This window comes from Aquarana catesbeiana, linkage group LG01 (genome assembly GCF_042186555.1).
Source record: "Aquarana catesbeiana isolate 2022-GZ linkage group LG01, ASM4218655v1, whole genome shotgun sequence".
Lineage (NCBI taxonomy): Eukaryota > Metazoa > Chordata > Amphibia > Anura > Ranidae > Aquarana > Aquarana catesbeiana.
In genome coordinates this window covers 432,061,156-432,081,944 of record NC_133324.1, presented here as the reverse complement: position 1 = coordinate 432,081,944, position 20,789 = coordinate 432,061,156, and the positions used below count along the sequence as shown (strand labels likewise).

General features: G+C 41.4%; 1 protein-coding gene across 1 annotated transcript in view; it reads left to right on the top strand.

Annotated features, from left to right (window-relative positions):
* The window catches only part of TEK (TEK receptor tyrosine kinase), a 151,819-nt gene that overhangs the window by 126,163 nt on the left and 4,867 nt on the right, over window positions 1-20,789 (top strand). The window contains exons 12-20 of the mRNA XM_073635905.1: window positions 35-322; window positions 3,557-3,853; window positions 5,789-5,946; window positions 10,710-10,920; window positions 11,009-11,119; window positions 13,238-13,428; window positions 14,077-14,190; window positions 14,551-14,621; window positions 17,970-18,010. Coding sequence (XP_073492006.1) covers window positions 35-322; window positions 3,557-3,853; window positions 5,789-5,946; window positions 10,710-10,920; window positions 11,009-11,119; window positions 13,238-13,428; window positions 14,077-14,190; window positions 14,551-14,621; window positions 17,970-18,010 — 1,482 coding nt within the window. The remainder of the gene's footprint in view (window positions 1-34; window positions 323-3,556; window positions 3,854-5,788; window positions 5,947-10,709; window positions 10,921-11,008; window positions 11,120-13,237; window positions 13,429-14,076; window positions 14,191-14,550; window positions 14,622-17,969; window positions 18,011-20,789) is intronic.

Sequence of the window (20,789 nt, the reverse complement as noted above, 5' to 3'; positions counted from 1 at the left end):
TAACACTGTTTTTGTATTACAATATCTTCTGTAGGTCTTCCCCCTCCAAAAGATCTCAGTCTGACACCTAACAGCCAGACATCTCTAGGCTTGACTTGGCTGCCCAACTGGGAAGGCTCTGAAGAAGAACATGTCAGTCAGGCTGAATGCTTCAGTCCAGACAATCCTGAAACCACTTTTTATAAAACAGCTCCAGGAAATGTAACCGGAATTATTATAGATGGCCTCAAGCCAAAGACATTATATCAGTGTAGGGTGAGAGTAAACACAAAGCCCCAAGGTGAATGGAGTGAACCAATGTTTGCATGGACATACAGTGACCGTAAGTTCCACAGTCTCTGAATACATTTCTTACCTATAAGATGAAGAACAGTTTCTTGCAAAATATTGTGTTTTTTTAAGTACAGTGCACTTAAGGCCCGTACACACGATTGGATTTTCCGACGGGAAATGTTGGATGTGAGCTTGTTGGCGGTAAGTCCGACCATGTGTATGTTCCATCAGACATTTGTGGTCAGACTTTTCGCCAACAAACGTTGTAGGGTTGAAACAACTAATCGATTAATCGACAACTAATCGATTATGAAATTAATCGATTACTATTTTAATAATCGATTAATCGGCCAGTAACATAATGGGGTAAAAAAAAAAAAAACAATGAGCCCTTTATAGTACAAAATGAGCAAATAATCGCTACTCTAAATATTACTTTCACAGTTCTACAGTAAAAAAATGAACCCCTAAGAGCCCTTTCACACTGGGGCGGGGGGCGGCGTCGGCGGTAAAACGCCGCTATTATTAGCGGCGTTTTACCGTCGGTATGCGGCCACTAGCGGGGCGGTTTTACCCCCCGCTAGCGGCCGAGAAAGGGTTAAATACCACCGCAAAGTGCCTCTGCAGAGGCGCTTTGCCGGCGGTATAGCCGCGCTGTCCCATTGATTTCAATGGGCAGGAGCGGTAAAGGAGCGGTATACACACCGCTCCTTCACCGCTCCGAAGATGCTGCTGGCAGGACTTTTTTTACCGTCCTGCCAGTGCATCGCTCCAGTGTGAAAGCCCTTGGGGCTTTCACACAGGAATACATGCAGCGGCACTTTCGGGTCGGTTTGCAGGCGCTATTATTAGCGCAATAGCGCCTGCAAACCGCCCCAGTGTGAAAGGGCTCTTACAGTAGTGATTATCTGCTTTTTTTTGTACTATAAAAGGGCTAATTTTAGTTTAAGCCAATTATGTTACTAAACGTCTTAGACCTGGTTCACATCTATGTGTTTTTTGGTGCTTTTTGCAGAAACGCACTACAGTTCATTTACATGGTTTCCTATGGGACACGTTCACATCTATGCTTTTTTCAGCCACTGCGTATTTGGAAAGGGTCAGGGACTTTTTCTTTAATGCAAGCCGGTGCTTTTTTGGTTCAATATACTTCAATGGAGAAGCTACAGAAAAGCATGTATTGCGTTTTTTCAGCAATTTGTGTCTTTTAACCTGCCCAACAACAAATTCACCAAAAAAAAATGCAAAAACACAAATTGCAGCAAAATCACGTGTGCAAAAATCAAAACACACAGCAAAAAGCACTGCAGAAAGAGATCAAAAGCAAACTGCATAGGTGTGTACCGAGCCTTATGCTGGCCACATGGATCAATTTTCAAACAAGAATATTCAGACGAAAAATCTTTGTACATTCGCTGAATTAAAGAATGTTTGAAATTTTCACTTGTTTTTAATATTCTGTTTTTAAAATGAATGTAATTTCTGAACGAAACCACATACACTGTCTGAAAATTGCGTTTAACAAAGAAGTTTTCTATTTCCAAATTTTCCCGTCACTGTGGTTGAAAATGAACGTCGATTTGACCCCACTAACGATTAGGAAATCGAACGAACGTCCTTAAAATTAAATTTTTTTTTTTTAAGGACAACATTGTTTGTTTGTTTTTAAATTAAAAAAAATGATCTCTGAGTCTGATATTTACCAGATTTACCCTTTAATAGTATATACAGTATATCTCCTCTAATAGTATATACAATATATCTCCTCTAATAGTATATACAGTATATATCTCTTCTGTCTGTTATTCTCAGAGTGGATTAGATATTTTGCTCCCTAACCATATAGTTGGTTATTTATTTTTACCACTGCATAGAAATTTTTAAGAATAAATTGCCTTTTTTTAAAACATTACATATTAACTAAATTATACACCACACTTTTCAAGTTAAGTTATTAACCAATTAATCGATTAATCAATTATCGGCCAACTGATCGATTATGAAAATAATCGTTAGTTGCAGCCCTAAAATGTTGCCTAGCATGCTCTCAAATTTTCCGCCAACAAATGTGTGTTGTCGGACTTTCCGATTGTGTGTACACAAGTCCGTCGGACAAAAGTCCAAAATACAATCACGCATGCTTGGAATCAATGTTCACCAAACACAACATTAGCAGAAGGTGCCCAAAGGGTGGCACATGACTATTGAACTTCCTTTTTATTGGCTCGACGTACGTCTTGTACGTCCCTACATTCGTAATTGTTGGCCAACATTTGTGTGACCATGTGTATGCAAGACAAGTTGGAGCCAACACCCTTCGAGCAAAAATCCACGGTTTTGTTGTCGGAAAGTCCGATCGTGTGTACGCGGCTTAAGTGTTGTAGAAATACAGAAAGCAGAGCCTGAGGCTGCTCTTTGGGTTCTCATAAGGCCATATTCAAGTGTCCTTTCATCACCATCACCTTGTTTTCTAGCGTGTGGCTAAAACCCTTGTTCTGGAGAAGAAAGGGCATACTGTTTAAGATATAGAGGTTTATGGAAGGAGGAGGTTTGCTGCAAGGAAGGGTCATGGGGATTCAGATGAAAGACAAAAACAGAACATTCCATAGCTCAACTCACCAACCAGTCTGCCAACTGACCAAGTAAACCTGTCCAACAGTCTGCGTTAAAAACAGGGGTTTAGTTAGCACGCATTTTCAAATACATGCATAAGCTGCAAGGCCTCTTCACGAATTTATAAGTGTCTCCACAATGGAAGCACATGCATTAAATGGATAGATGAGGGGTAGGTGGGCCTGGAGGCAGCCCAATCCCCCTTAAAGGAACAGGAGCACACTGGACACCCAGCAAGAGCACAATGGCAGCAAAGGTGTACAGTGTGTCCCCGGACCAATATATACCAATAACAAACAAATGGCCCCTGCTCCCACCTATAACTGGCCTTTGTTTGTCATGGAGATTCAGGGTTTTAGGAACAGGAGATAATATGGTGATCACATTAGTGTTGCGAAAGCCTTATTCTGACAGGTAGACATTTCAGGAGTAATATAAAAAGAGACAATAGTGTTCTGTACAGATTTCTTTAAACATATTTATGCCTTTCTAAAATTAGATATTCCCATAAATATGTCACATTATTTTAACCTGTTACAGAATGATTTCCATATATGTATTGTTACATTATAAAGCTGTTGTTGGTTTTCTGTACTTTGAGTGGTTCCTCTTTAATCTACTATTATTATTTTAGATTATATTTTATTTATTATATTTTATATGTTTACAGAGATTCCACCAACAGCCTCAAATATTAATGTATTAAATGTCACGGATTCAACAGCCATTATCACCTGGTCCATTCAAGAAGGTCATTCGATCACAACTGTCATTATCCGCTATAAGATCTTTGATGACACAGGGTACAATCATGACATTAAGATCAGAAATATAACCATTACTCAATACCAGCTGAAGGGACTCGAAGCTGACACAATTTATCAGATTGAACTATGTACTGAGAACAATGTTGGGCAAAGCATTTCCAATCCAATCCGAGATGTCAGAACCCGTCAAGAAGTCAAAGGTGAGACTGTCAGAATTAAAATACATTTCTTAAAAAATGAAAAAGGAATTGCAAATAATTTAAATAATAATCATAAATGCTAATTTGTGATCATAATTCTTTATGAGGTACAAATGTAATATGGTTTTAACCTAATAATTTACCAACATTAGTCACTGGTGGATATGTCATCTTGTGTAAGGCAGATATAGATGTACTGAGTACCTAATGGTAACTGCAAAACATTGTGCAACATTTACCTAAAACAAAGTTAACTAGTTTCTGTAATGCTGACTGCATTAGAACAATTTTAATCATAGTTTGTTTTTACTTTCAATTAGAATTTTCTATTGCAGTATTTTTTTTGTTGTTATAGACATATGAATTTTACTGTTTAGTTCCATTAGATACAAACTCAGTTTGGAATCATAAAGGTGACAGCTGCTTTTATCTAATAACCAGTTTTGTTTCTAATACTGAATAAAAAAAAAAAAAAAAAAACAAAACTTTAGAATACCACACACACTACAACCACATGAAAAATGAAAGAACGCTTTGTGACATTGGATCAAGTTGATGGTGGTCTAAAGATTGTCCACACATGCATACATTTTATAGACACTGGCCTAGCCATTTTAAGCAGATTGAAATGGCTAGGCCAGTGATGGTCAACCTGCTTGATATAGAGCAGCATCATCTATATGGTTGCCTTCAAAGGGCCGGTTGTATTTGCTTGGACTAGATGTCCAGATGTCAAGAGCCTCCCTACTATCAGTAGTCGAGTCCCCCACCCTCCCTTACATCACAGTGCACCCCCCTTACCTAGTGCTCCTCACAAAAAAGAAGCTGGAGGCAGAGCTGGGAAGCAAAAAGTGCATGGTTAGGAGGAGAAAAATGTATTAAAAAAATGTAACTGCGCTGATCCAAAAAGTGCTAGTGCAATATTACCACTGATACGGTGTCTATACCTTATATGCCAGCCTCAACAGTAAGAAACTATAAACTATAAAGTGCAACATGTCAATAGATCAATATAGAGTGCAAATTATAAAGTGCAAAGTATCACAACCTAGCACATAGGTATTTTATAATAATCCCCAAAGTCCACTTACATTTATCATATACATTCAATGTGCATATTATGTAATATAATTTTCATCCGTGCTCTATAACAGGAACTTTTTACCACTTCATGTGCCACCACCACCTTCTGAAATGGGCACTCACCAGAGCCTAGAAAAAGTTTTGCCTTTGGTTCATATTGGGATAACCACTCCACTTTCCTGGCATTTCTCCAACTAGTTAACCACTAGGTGCTCCTCATATCTCCATGTCAGTCTTGGTATCTCATAGGAATTAAACATCCATCATCGCGCAACATATTTAAATAAAATTTATTTTGACCAATAAATTAATATCCAGAATGTGTAAAATGTGCACTCACAATTTAAAGTGCCTTAGGACCGGCACTAAGTCTTTTCAGCAGTTTGTTTTAGGGTTCCGCTACGCCGTTTTGTTCCTTGAGTTCGGTGTGCGTTCCAATCCTCGATCTGGTACGTGTCCATGACAGGAAGTGACGTCCGTGATTACCCAGAAGAAAAAAAGAAGGAAAAACACCAGTTCTTTTGGCAGATAAAAATGTGAGAGCGTCTACTGTTTTTTTCTGCCAGAAAACTGCTCTCAAAAACATAAACCAGAAAGCTTTTTTTTCTGCCTCTAAACACCAAGCTTAAAATATATCCTAATGTGCATGAACACATAGGATAACATTAGCTGCTTTTACAGGCAAAATGCTAAACTCTTCTACTGTAGAAGCAGCATTTTTTTAAGCCCCTGTGCATGAGCCCTTATAGTGGATTGTTTTAAAGATTGCTTATTACTGTATTGGCTGTAAATACTGTATAATTAGCCTTTTTTTAGTCACTTTAATAAGTAAGACGTTTTCTTTTCACTCAGGTGCTTATGAATCAAAAGACAGCAATATGCTCCTCATTGCTATTTTGGGCTCTGCTGGTATGACCTGTCTGACAATATTACTTGCATTTCTAATTATGCTGCAGCTGAAGAGAGCCAATTTCCAGCACAGAATGGCACAAGCTTTTCAGAATGGAGTGGTACGTGTTCTCAACAGTATGTTTTGTATGTTGATTACAGAGAGAATAACCCTGATAAATTCTGACAATACAGATGATTCTAAATGCCTTGGTGGTCATATACACAACACTTGTAGGTTAAAGGAAACCTGTATGGAAGATTATTGTCATTGCCTTCTGAAAATACTAGTTTCCTGGCTGTCATGTTCATGTACTGGCTTTAACACTTTCTCAGTCACGGACCAGAAGAAAGCCACCAATGAATGGCTTTATATTTCTTTTAGTGCAGACTTCTTTTAATTTCTACCAACACAAGAAAGATATGAGGGTTAGCTGGCAGAAAAAAAACATAAGGTATTCAGATATTAGGGATGAGCCGAACACTCTCCGGTTCGGTTCGCAGCAGAACATGCGAACAGGCAAAAAATTTGTTCGAACACAAACATGAAAAATCAAAAGTGCTAATTTTAAAGGCTTATATGCAAGTTATTGCTATAAAAAGTGTTTGTCGACCATGCAACGTAAGTTTGCAGAGGCATTCGATTCTCAGTCCTCTGGGTCACTAAGGATCACATGATCTGTAACTACCTCCTCCGAGCCGCGTACAACTCCTTGGGTTTCTGGGGACTGAAAACAATCCCTTGAAGACTGCTGCTGAGTGTTATCCTCTATATCCGTGCTGACACAATCCTCCTCCTCCCCCTCTTCTTCCAGTGTGTTTGGCGGGCCCGAAGGAATGCAGTCTGGAAAAGGGGGCCTTGAGAGGTAAGGAAGTCCCCCTCTTCCTCCCGCTGTTCTGCTTCAAGTGCCCTGTCCATGATTCCACGAACCATGTGCTCCAACAGGAAGACTAGAGGCTCGCCATCCTTGTGGCCTCCTCAAATGGTGACAGGACAGTGCATGCATCCTTGATCACTAACCACTGGCATAGCGAAAAGAAGCCAAGCTCCCCTGACCCTGTCCTGGTGCCATACTCACACAGGTGCTCATTGATGGCCCTCTGCTGTGTGTGCAGCCGCTGCAGCATTGCCAACATTGAGTTCCACCTGGTGGGTGTGTCACAAATGAGGCGGTTGATGGGTAGGATGCATTCCCTTTGAATGTCAGCCAGCCGAGCACTGGCATTGTATGATTGGAGGAAATGACCACAGACTTTTGTGGCCTGCCTCAGGAGATCCTGTAAGCTTGGGTACCTGCTTTAAGAATCGCTGCACCACCAAATTCAGAACGTGTGCCAAACATGGAATATGATAATAATATTGAATATATGAATTTACAGTGCTAGCAAACACAACATTAGTGAAAGAAAAAACAATTCATTAATAACAAAAAGTGAAAGTCCATGTAAAGTGACTGATGTGCTCCAATGCAAAAAAAGGGCAAAGTGCTCCAGAGTTTTCAAGGTGTACCACAACACCCCCTCCTGTGTCCCCACTCACCAAATAGAGTAGACCCTCAGCTTTTCAGTCTAGGGGTCACTTCATGCTTAATAGTGATGGCCAGGAATGGCAGTTTGAACATCAGATCATCAAGTAGATTTCCCTTGTTAAGGATACTCAGCCAGGATAACAGGTACCCAAAATTAAAAGGAACTGCGTTTTTGTACTCACAGCTCCATGTTTTTTATGCCTGGTTTTATCCTACTTCTTGTAAGTATCCAATTTTATGCGCAATCATCTCTTTACCAACAAGGTACTTCACTATCAGTCCCTTTTCTTTCAATTTTCACTAATGTTGTGTTTGCTAGCGCTGTAAATTCATATTATTATTATTTTGGTCAAGTGGTTAGCACATTGTGTACAGCAGCTGCACTTGTTATTTTTGTTTTAACTTTATTTTAGAGTTTGAAATATTTGCTACCCCGCTATATATTTGTGACACCACTAGGGCGAGTTTATATATTTAGAATATATTTGTTTAAACATGGAATATGGGTCAAGTGTCCCTGTCGGAGGGCGGAGAGAAGGTTGGTGCCATTGTCGCATACAACCATTCCTGGCTGAAGCTGGTGTGGCATCAACCACCTCTGAGCCTGCCCCTACAGAGATGACAGAATCTCTGCCCCAGTGTGGCTCCTGTATCCTAGGCAGACCAACTCAAGCACCACATGGCATCTTTTAGCCTGACTGCTTGCGTAGCTCCTTGAACGCTTATGGAGCACCGCTGGTTCAGAGGACAAATCTGGAGAAGAGGACATAGAGGAAGAGGAAGAGGAGGAGGTGGAGGAGAGAGCTGTGGAAGAATCACCACAAGCATTTTGGAGGCATGGTGGTGGAACAAGCTCCAACAACACTGAACCCTGTCCCAGTGCATCGTGAAGGAAAGGTAACGTACCTGCACATGCCTGCTGGACCATGAGTCAGTGGTAATATGCACCTTACTGCTGACCGCCCTGTCCAATGAGGCCAAAACACTGCCTTCCACATGCCGGTAGAAAGCCGGAATGGCCTTCCATGCAAAGAAATAGTGTTTTGGAACCTACCACTGAGGTGCAGCACATTCCACAAAGTCACGTAAGGGGGAGTCTAGTTGCACTGCTAGCAATTTGGCCAAGCTAGCATTTAAACGCTGAGCATGTGGATGGCTGGGACCGAATTTCTTTTTACGGATCAGCAACTGGGTTAGGGAAATTTGCCTGCTAAAATTAGATGGTGGTGTACTGCTAGCAGATTGGCTGCAAGTGCTTGGGACACCTACTGCTATACCTCCATTCCTCTCAGTGCAGGTTTTTGAGAGGACTGGAGGTATAGTAGGGTTGGAGATCCCAGATGAGGAGCAAGGAGAAGTCTGCCTTTTTCTTTGATGTGGGTCTTTCAAGTGCTGTTGCCAATGGACTACATGGAAGGTCGTCATATGTCTGGTCAAGCATGTGGTGCCCAAGCAGCTGCTGTTCTGGCCACACTTGATCCGCTTCAGACATTGGTTGCAAACAGCAACAGTGTGATCTACTGCACACATGTCGAAAAAGGCCCACACCAAGAAACTTTTAAAAGTCAGTGGGGAGTCAGCAGCGCCCTGCACCTGCGAAGCTCTGCGGTGTGATGCAATAGGCTGGCTACCCTTAAGCTGCCCCCTAGAGGACATCCTGCCTCGTTGGAGTTGTGCCTCTTCCTCTCTTCTCTCAGGCACCCAAGTAACCTCATCATCCCCTCTCTCCTCATCACTGGAGCAAACTTGGCAGTAGGCTGCAGCTGGGGGAACATGACTGCCAGTTTCTTGTCCTTCTTGGGCACCCCCTCTCTCTAGGCTCATGTTACTCCCTTCCTCAACATGGGAACCAACATCACAGCCTTCAAATCGCTGCGCATCCTCCAGCAGCATGTACCCGACACTGTGGTCGAATAATTCTGGGGACTCCTCCGTGCATGATGGTGGGGCTACGGAAGGAGATACTGTGGACAAGGAGTTGGTAGAATAGGCCACTTTGGCAGCTGTGCTGGAAGGCAAGCTACTCTGAACCTGGGTGACAGAGGATGAGGAGGATGAGGACGGCTTTGTTGACGGCTTTGTATCCACTCCACCAACTCCGCCATAGGCTCAAATAGGTTTCAAAATATGGTGAACTCAGGACGCAGAGCATTGCGTCTGGAGCCCACCCAGGTGTGTTGCAACAGTGAATGAAAGTTCGCTGTTGCAACACGTATCCTCCTCCCGGCCAATCGGGAAGCAGGTATGAAACCTGTTTCCCGATTGACCAAAATGTCGGGCGATCCTATTGGATGCCTAGCGCTGGGAGGAGGAGAGAGGAGACACAGCAGAAGCTGCTCCAGGAGAGGACACCAGAGCAGCTTTCCCCGAACCAGCCGCACTTTTACCGCCAGCATCCAAGTTAAGGACAGCGGGTGGTGGTGGGGGAGTGTGCCGCCGGTGGGGCTGTTTGCTGCCCCTGACCCCAAAAAACCCCACCATCTGCCACTGCATAAGACCATTTAGAAAAAAAATTTAAAAAAACTCAATGTGTTGGTACAGGTTAGAATAAATGGTAGTTTGAGCATAAATCAACACACAGAAGGTAGGTTCAGACACAATCTGCTAGACCATAAAATCACTATGTCTAGGTAACTAAGAATAGAGTTCTGTACCACTAGACTTTATCTTACTTATGGTTCAGCAAAACACAGTGCATATAAGCACTATTTGCAATGTGAAAAATAATACTATAACTAGAGTGCGCTCTAGGAGAATGGCTAGGATATAGTGCAATGTCCCCTGAGAGGTACATCTTAGCATACATACTAGGTAAAGGTCTATGTCTAGCAGCTGTAAAGGAACAGTCTTTAGCCCTACCTCTTCAGCCAGCTAACACTGGGGCTCAATTGTATAGTTGGTGCCCATGAGAATAGTCCCAGTCAAGCCTGCAGGCAGCAATAAGGCTACAAGATGGCTGTATAGTTAGTTTCTAAAGGGCTCAGTCTCTCTAGCAGGAGATGGTAAATCCCTGCAGCAGCAGCTCACCAATCCCAGCAATTTTGTAGCTCACCATCCAGTCACACACAGCAATTAGTCCACTCTCTGCTCTGCACCCAGGTGGATCTGTCTGTCAGCACCCCCCAAATTAGAATTTTTATCATTGTCTGTAACCCATAAGGGAAAATCGCTCCAGTGGGGTTAAAGCAGTAAATACTTTATAGATACACTGACCTTTACCCACTCTGTCATAATAAAAAAGAATGTTTTCACTGCAAATGTGTTTTTTTCTGTGAAACTAAATACAAGTAATAAGGTACATTTATGAGCAGCACATTTGAAAATAAATTGATTTAACTTAGTGTTCTCTTGTTCAGAGAGAAGAACCAATAGTGCAGTTCAATGCTACAACACTCAATCATTTAAGAAAAGCTAAGAACAGCCCTGATCCTGTAGAATACCCCGTCTTGGAATGGCATGATATTAAGTTCCAGGATGTGATTGGAGAGGGGAATTTTGGGCAAGTTCTCAAGGCCCGTATCAAAAAAGATGGCTTACGCATGGATGCCGCCATTAAAAGAATGAAAGGTACAGCGCATAGTATCTGTGGGTCTGTATGCAGGTGTGTGACCAACAATGTGGTTATAACAATACTTTTTTCTGTTTTTGTAATTAGAGTATGCATCTAAAGATGATCACAGGGATTTTGCCGGAGAGCTAGAAGTGCTGTGTAAACTCGGTAGTCACCCAAATATTATTAATCTCCTCGGAGCCTGTGAGCATCGAGGTGAGTATATAGGCTGAAAATGATTTTCTCTACTTCCATTGCTGCAACACACATGATCATATATCAGCCATGATCTTGCACATGGACTGACTTAATTTTTTTTTTTTTTAAATAAGACACAAATTATAGTAATTTCTGCTCTCCAAGTGGTATTCAATTCCATGACATGTCTAGAAGGATGCAGGTTAAACATGATAAAAATCGTATTCTTTTAAAATGGCAACATACTTCGATCTTTGCTAAAATTTGCTCTGATCATTTTTGTGTCTTATACATCTAAAAACTGATCTCTGGGCTTTTAGTGTATATTTTTTGATACAACTTATAATTTGCAAAAAAGCTTGAATATTAACATATTTTAATATCTTCTTTTGCATATTTTTAGTACTGATAACATCTCACTTATGTTTCATTTTTTCCTCTTTACTGGTGATGGGATTAGTTAGTTGTAGACTTTTTTTTCCCAGAACTTAAATGTACACAATGAAAATATCAACCAGCATGGCAGTATGATTGCTTAGTGGTCAGTAATATTTATTGCCTTACTATTGCTTGGATCAACTGACAGTAAGGATACTATTAGCTAACTACATGGTCAGTTAGGTTGAAATATCTAAGACAAACAAAGCAGTGCAAGCCAGAGGAAAGCATTGTCCACTTTGTTTTAACAGGAAAAAAATACTTCCTGATCTTCAAAATGATTTAGATAATTTGCTGGTTTAACATGCATTGTTATCTCTTATACATCTGCATGAATGTTGTGTGTTCTCCCAGTGTTTGTGTGGGTTCTACTCCAATCCAATATACTACTGCTAGGTTAACTCGGTACCACACTGTGTGTAGACCAATGTGGTAGGTACATTTGTTGGGAAGAATCAGGTACTCTGCTATGTTGTGTCCCACATGTTTACCAGAAGGGAAAGCAGAGGTAGCAGTTGCTTCAAGACCTATGGCATCAGGATCTAAAGTTTGACTTATTTATTTATTACGCATACTTACATATCGCTGTCAATTTACGCAGTGCTTTACATATATATTGTACAATCACATCAGTCTCTGACCTCAAGGAGCTTACATTATAAGGTCCCTATCTCACATTCATACACTTACTAGGGCCAATTTAGACAGGAGCCAATTAACCTACCAACATGTCTTTGGAGCGTGGGAGGAAGCCGGAGTACCCGCAGGATACCTACACAGGTTGCTTTGTGCACTGGTCCAAATCATTTAGTGGAGGGAAGATTATGGTGCGGGGTTGTTTTTCAGGGGTTGGGCTTGGCCCTTTAGTTCCAGTGAAGGGAACTCTTAAGGCGTCAGCATACCAAGACATTTTGGACAATTTCATGCTCCCAACTTTGTGAGTACAGTTTGGGGATGGACCCTTCCTGTTCCAACATGTCTGCGCATCAGTGCACAAAGCAAGGTCCATAAAGACATGGATGAGCGAGTTTGGGGTGGAGGAACTTGACTGGCCTGCACAGAGTCCTGACCTCAACCAAATAGAACACCTTTTGAGATGAATTAGAGCTGAGACTGCAAGCCAGGCTCTCTCGTCCACATCAGTGACTGACCTCACATATGCGCTTCTTGAAGAATGGTCAAACATTCCCATAGACACACTCCTAAACATTGTGGACAGCCTTCCCAGAAGAGTTGAAGCTTTTATAGCTGCAAAGAATGGGCCTACTCAATATTGAACCCTACGGACTAAGACTGGGATGCCATTAAAGTTCATGTGCGTGTAAAGGCAGGCGTCCCAATACCTTTGGTAATATAGTGTATATCAGACTCTCATGTGAAATACAGGCCTCAGAGAACTACAAAATGAAGAAGCCCAATGTTCCAGTCTTTCTTCATGTTATCTATGAGCACAGTTAATAAATAGTACACATCATGATATTAAGTGGGTTTACTCAAAAATAAAAGTGATTATTGGGAATTGGGTTACAAATAGATGCAATTATGTACTTTCAGAACCATGGAAGGGCACCCCACTATTGCGGGAGTTCTGCTAGTGAAAGGAGATTCTTATATCTTTCATCCTAAATTATGATTTGTTTGTTTGCAATGCCCTAAATATCTTACTGTTCCAAATGTGTTGTCATTACTTTTCTACAGGCTACTTATACTTGGCAATAGAATATGCTCCACATGGCAACCTACTTGATTTTCTTCGGAAAAGTAGAGTACTGGAGACAGATCCAGCATTTGCAATAGCTAACAGTACAGCATCAACCTTGTCATCCCAGCAGCTTCTCCAGTTTGCGGCAGATGTAGCCCGAGGCATGGATTACCTGAGCCAAAAACAGGTTGGCACAGTGCATATTTCAACATTTATTAAAGAAGTACAGTATATTGAGAATAGGCAGTTTATAAAGCTCTGGAAAAGCAGATTCCAATATGTGTATAACAAATTCTTTTATTTTTATTATATTATTTATTGGTAGATTTGTCAATCCAATAGTACACAGGTAAATCAGAATTCACATTTCTTAAATATTCATGTGCCTATTGTGAGTTGGCATGCACAAATTCAAATAGATTAGCAAAGAGTCTACCATTAAATTGCTGGATCATGGATCATCATCCCTGTTAACTGTCTAGATAAACTATCATCACAGACTGTAGCAAATGAACCGTTACGATTATTTTACACTATAGATAAATGTTCTCATAAAACAGACTCTAGGCATTACCACATGAGTCTGAGATAATGTTGTAGTTTTAAAGCATTATTAAAAAAAGAACCTATGTATAATTAGGAATTTGAAGGAAGTGTTTTTATATGGATCTGCTGTTGGTCAATTTGGCCAAGGTTCCTGAAGGACCCTGGAAGGGATATCTCTCTGATTTTTAGCATTTATACCAAAGCTGAACATCCACATTTGCCATATACATATATATATATATTTCTTTATTTAATGTATCAGGTAATCATTACATTTGTCTTTTGCTAGTTCATACATCGAGATTTAGCAGCCAGAAATATTTTGGTTGGTGAAAGCTACAATGCGAAAATTGCTGACTTTGGGTTATCTCGAGGGCAAGAGGTGTATGTAAAAAAGACAATGGTAAATATCTTTAAAGTTTTTTTTTTTTTTTAACCTAAAAAAGCTTAAAAATGTTATTTACATGCACAGTATTTCTTCTGTGAAGTTAACCCTACCTGTGTTATACAAAAATGTATTTAGAGAGATGAATGCAATCATTGGAGATTATAGCATAGTTCTATCCGAGGTAAGTGTAATTATAAATTGGCTTCTGCAATTTTGAGAGATTTTGAACCAGATATGCTATAATTCAAGGATAGGTGCATTTTAAAATAATATACCCTAGGACAGAACCCTCCTCCCCTTCTTACTATACTTTATATTTCCCCTAAAGCAAGATGTATATGCATGGCATACTATATTTGAATATATCTTATTTAGGGACGGCTCCCAGTTCGATGGATGGCAATTGAATCTTTGAACTACAGTGTTTATACAACAAACAGTGATGTGTGAGTACATTTTAATTCTAGTCAGTTGTATATTCTGCTTTATTTTAGCATAAGGAGGTTTCATGTAGTATTAAATAGAGAGATTTTTGAGACAGATACAAATTGGATCCCCTCCTGTACTTTTTTTTCTGAAACCTGTATAAAGCCCATTTTCCTGGAATAAGGGGGCTTGACCTCAAAATTGGAGGCAGTGCTACTAATAGCACAGCCTTGTTCTTCAGATATAATGGCACCTGATGAGAAAATAAGGAGATCATCAATGAAGAACAAGCATACCTGTAAAAGAAAAGCATAACTAGGAACCCCTGTTAAGACTTCTTAAAAGTAGAACTATAAACAAAACCTTTTTTTTCCTTTTGGATAGAAAAAGGGAAGGTCATAACCCTTGTCAGTTTATTTTTTGCCCTCTGTGTCCCAAAACAGGAAGTGAGGAGAAATCCCTACAAATTAAGGGAATCCTCAGGGGACCCCCAGTTCACCAAAACTAGTGTCCCCATCAGAATATTTCCCCGCTATTACTTTTTCTGGGGACAACCCAAAATGTAGGATTTTCTTTTACTTTCACTTTCAATGATAATGGTAAACAGGACAAATAGAGAAGGTGAATCTCCCTAACGGGGGCACGGTTGTACTGTAAAGTTGTACTTTAAATCCTTTAATTTTGTTGAAGGAGGAACTCTCCCAAAGACCTTTGCTCTCCACCTTCTGTAAAGGGTATAAATATATAAAATATCTTGCTCTGCTTTACTCTGCGCAATAATGTTACCAAACCCTTTGTTGTTTGGAAACACTCCTATAAAACCTTGGAGTTTAACAAGGTTGAAAATGCTGGTCCACCTCAGACTTGTTCTGGGTCAGTAACTCAAAGTACATTAAAACCACCTCTACCAGGCTCTTTTCAATAAATATTGCAGGAAGCAAAGCATTGAACGCAAAATGTAGTATCCCATTTCAGTGTTCACTTCATGAAACACATAAGGGATTAATTTTGCTTGCTTTAGAACTGCACTTTGCACATAACTCCTTTCACTGTCATACTAAAGCTTGATTCACACTAATGCGTTTTTTGATGCATTTTGCAGAAATGCAAGGAATTTTTTTAACATGGCTTCCTATGAAACATGTTCACATCAATGCATTTTTGTGCTTATGCATTTTTGGAAAGGGCCGGGGACTTTTTTTCCCACAAAATGCAGTGTTTTACATGTAATAGACTTCAATAGACCCGCATCCTAAACGCAAATACCGTGTTTTTACATAGTTTTCACCGTGATTTTGCCACAATTTGCTTTTTTTTTTTACACTGTATATAGCTGGTTGCTAAGGAGAGGGACGGGAAGCCGGCCGCTGCGTCCTTATCAACCAACGAGTCATCAGCTGTCAGCGGGCCTCCCCGCTGACAGCTGAATGTAAAAAAAAAAGATTTGATGGCTAAAAAAAAAATTGTGAAAAAAAACAGCGTGGGGTCCCCCCCAGGTCCATACTAGGCCCTTGGGTCTAGTATGAATTCGGAGGGAACACCCACACGCCAAAATTGGAAAAAAAATGGCGTGGGATCCCCCCCAAAATCCTTGCCAGACCCTTATCTGAGCATGCCGCCCGGCAGGTCAGGAAAGGGAGGGGACGAGCGAGTGCCCCCTCCCCCCTCCTAAACCATACCAGTCCACATGCCCTCAACATGAGGGGGAGGGTGCTTTGGGGTAGGGGGCTCTGCCCCCCTCAAAACACCTTGCCCCCATGTTGATGGGGCAAGGGCATCTTCCCGACAACCCTGGCCTTTGGTTGTTGGGGTCTGAAGGCGGGGTTATCGGAATTTGGAAGCCCCCTTTAACAACGGGGCCCCCAGATCCCGGCCTCCCCCCTATGTGAATGGATTGTACATTGTACCCCTACCCATTCACCGACAAAAAGTAGTGTGGTGTGACAAAAGATAAAAGACAGTTTTTGACAAGTCCTTTATTAAAAATGTCTTCTTCTTCCCTGCTTCTTCCTCCAGTCTTCTCCTTCTCCTGCTTTTTCCTTCATCTTCTTCTTTCTCCTGTCTTTTTTGTCCGGTGTTGTTCTTCTTCCTCCACCGCCGCTCCCGCCGATGACCCTCCTCCGATGCTGTGTCCCACGGTCCTGTCCGCGTCAATGTTAAGCATTTCTTAGATAACTATGGGGCATGGCCATCGGATGACATCATCCGGAGGCCCCACGCCCTTGTGATGTCACTGACCCATCATGCACCGGACGGTAAAGTCACAAGGGGGCGGTGCCTCCGGAAGAAGAAGCGTGAGAAGGAGAAGACTGGAGGAAGAAGTGGGAGAAGCCCGGAGGAGGAAGAAGCAGGGAAGAAGAAGACATTTTTAATAAAGGACTTGTCAAAAACTGTCTATTGTGTTTTGTCACACTACACTACTTTTTTTGGTGAATGGGTAGGGGTACGATTTACCCGATATCCATTTCCATAGGGGGGGAGGCTGGGATCTGGGGGCCTCCTTGTTAAAGGGGGATTCCAGATTCCAATAAGCCCTCGTGCCAGTAGACCTCAACAACCAATGGCCAGGGTTGTCAGGAAGAGGCCCTTGTCCCCATGAACATGGGGGCAAGGTGCTTTGAGGTGGGGGGCGCAGAGCCCCCACTGCCCCAAAACACCCAACCCCCATATTCAGGACATGTGGACTTGTATAGTTCTGGGGGGGACTCCACAACATTTTTTTTTCAATTTTGGCATGGGGGGACCTCTGCGAATCTATTCTAGACCCAAGGGCCTGGTATGGACCTGGGGGGGACCCCAAGCTGTTTTTGTTTCTTTTGTTTTTTTTTCACAATTTTTTTTAGCCGCCAATTCTTTTTTTTTTTTTTTTTTACATTGAGCTGTCAGCAGGGAAGCCCGCTGACAGCTGATGACTCATCGGTTGTTAAGGACGCGGCAGCTGGCTTCCCGGCCCCCTCCTTAGCAAGCAGCTATATACAGTGTAAAAAAAAAGCAAATTGTGGAAAAAGCACGGTAAAAACGCGTGTCCAAAAACGCGGCAAGCACCGCAAAAAGCAATGCAGAAACACTCAGAAGCAACATGCATAGATGTAAATCAAGCCTAAATAAGGGCTGCTAAATAGTGTACTTCAAGCAGTTGCAGATAATCAAGATCAGCCAAACTAATGATTATCAAAAAAACAACCCAAATGTCATTGTGATTTGTTAGCATTATTTTCACAATTGATATTTGAATGTAATTGCTTTAATAGATCATCTTCTAAATGGATGTTGCATAAACAAGATGTGCAGTAGATACATTTTAGACAATGATTTTACATATTTTAACTTATTTGACCAACAATCTTCATGTTTTTTTTCTTTTATAGATGGTCATTTGGTGTTTTATTATGGGAAATTGTCAGTTTGGGTAGGTATAACAGCTTTAACATAGCACAAGGATGCCTGAATGTAAAATAGATAGTTTTTACCTGTATATGCTTTGTATTTATATAGTTGCATAACATTCTGTATGTCATAGTTTTAGTTCAAATGTGTTGCAGTAGCGATATACTGGGGTTTATTTACTAAAGGCAAATCTACTTTGCACTGCAAGTGCACTTGGAATTGCTCTTGGAAGTGCAGTTGCTGTAGATCCGAGGGGGGCATACAAGGAAAATAAAAAAAACACATTTTTGTTTGTACATGATTGGATGATAAAATCAGCAGAGCTTCCCCTGGTTTCAGATTTTCCCCTCAGATCTAAAGCGACTGGACTTCCAAGTGCAATTCCAAGTGCACTTGCAGTGCAAAGTGGATTTGCCTTTAGTAAGTACACCCCAATATCTATAGCAGTGGTTCTCAAACTTAGTCCTCAAGTACACCCTACAGGCCATGTTTTGGGAATTTCTCTTAGATAAAATAGCTGTCCAAAATACCAAGCCATTGTCTCTGATTTAAAGCACCTGTGCAAGATAAAGGAAAACCTGCAAACATGGCCTGTTGGGGGTACTTGAGGACTGAGGTTGAGAACCACTGATCTATAGTGATCGACAATGGGGGGATTTACTAAAACTGGTGCACTCAAAATCAGGTGCAGCTGTGCATGGTAGCCAATCAGCTTCTAACTTCAGCTTGTTCAATTAAGCTTTGATAATAAAACCTGGAAGATGATTGGTTTCTATGAGGGGTTGCACCAGATTTTGCACTCTCCAGCTTTAGTAAATAAACCCCAGAGTGGGAACCTTTAGCTGTTTTGGAATTGGAAGTCCCTGCATTCCCTGTTGATCACACAGATTTTACCTTACAGTATTTGTTTGGAGCAAATAGTTTAAACAAGTGACTCTCATCTCATCTTGTGACTAGCAGAACCCCCTTTTTTACTAATAACCGCAGCTAAAGTCTATTAGTACCTATTAATCAGGCATATGCAGTGGTTAGAAAGTATCCTGGCCCTTTGCCAAATACAAAACTGTATTTTCAGAATCACACCCCATTTCAGTGGCTTTCAAATTAGGATTATTACCTGGCTATTTTAAAATCCTACATTCCTACTAAAACTCTTTTGTTGATTTGCTGCCACATTTCAGCTCACTGTTATATTGCATGACCCAACTTAAAGTTTTAAATCAAGGCCAAACAGTTATTCTAAGGCCCCTTACACACGATCGACCTGCAAAGATCCGTCCATTTTTCAGGCAGATCTGAGCGGGCCACCCATTGACTTGTATGGGCAGGCGGATGTCAGTGGAGATGTGTCCGTTGACACCCACCTGCCATCCGACTAGATGAGATCCACTCAAAACAGACGGATAGCGATACGTTTGCCATCCGTCCAGTGAATCGGATTGAATGAAAACGGACAGGCTGTCCATTTTCATCCCATCTCCCCATAAAGGACAGCAAAGCTCTGACAGGTCTGTCCCTGCACAGTGAGCAGAGACAGACCTGTCATCTGCCTGCTCAGGGGGGATCAACGGAGCGATCCCCGCTGAGCTAGCGGAGTCCGCTGAGCGGATCCGCCCCGTCTGAAAGGGGCCCTATGTAGAATGTTGAGATGATTTGGATCCATAGTAACTGTAAGCTGTTTAGGTACTAAGATAGAAAAGCAGCCCCATAACATCATACTTTCTCCATCACACACATTTGGCTTAAGGATATAGTCAGTGTATGAGTGTTGTTCCAGTAATGCTTTGAACATCCAGGTGGCAAACTTGGGATGGACAGCACTATTTAGTGCAATGGCTTTCCTCATTGTAACCCTGCCTGATCACTACACTTTTATAGCGCTATTAGTAGATTCATGAACACAAATGTTATCAAGTGCAAGAGATGCCAACAGATCTCCATCACACTAAGCTTTTTGAGAACTGTACTGTATCCTTGCACTAATCTCTTTAGAACACCTATGCTTGCGAAGAGTATAAACATTGTACATTTTTTCCATTTCTACACTGCCTGATGGGAGCCCTAGTTTTCAGAAATATGTTGGTGATTCTTTTCATTCTTGCAAGTTTTAACAACTCTTTATTAGAGGCATTCTGAAATCTATATTGATAAGGCTATATTGCCCACCAACATTCTGCTGGAATGAGCTGTGTGACCTGATCCCTAACATATCAAGTAGAATACCTGATTTGAATGCCCCTTTTTCAAAATGTCATTACCACATGCTCTTTCCATCAATTACCGTGATTGTTTAAATCATTATTTTATTAAAGATGTCATTGTATATCATTGTGGGGGTGATTTACTAAAACTGGAGAGTGCAAAATCTAGTGAAGCTCTGCAAAGAAACCAATCAGCTTCCAGTTATTAAGCCCCATACACATGGGCCAAATGAGAGGTGTCATCAGCCGGTTCAATAAAAACTGTCCAACATTTGGCCCATGTGTATGGCAGCCTTGTTGGACAAGCATGCTGGAAAACCAGCAGCCGACCGGCTCCCCGATCAGCGATCTCAGCCAATGGCTAAAAGCGCTGATCGGAGTGTTCTTGCGGGGGGGGCGCCCCCCTGTCAGGACGCAACAGCTAACGAGGGAAGATCGCTGTACTAACATTGGATCATTAGTACAGTGGCTCCGACCAGAGTTGACAAGTTTTTTTTTCGTTCAACCAGCCAGGTTGAACGGAAATATACTCATATGGGAAGAAAAGTGGAGCATTTAGAATCTGGTGCAGCTGTGTATGGTAGCCAATCAGCTTCTAAC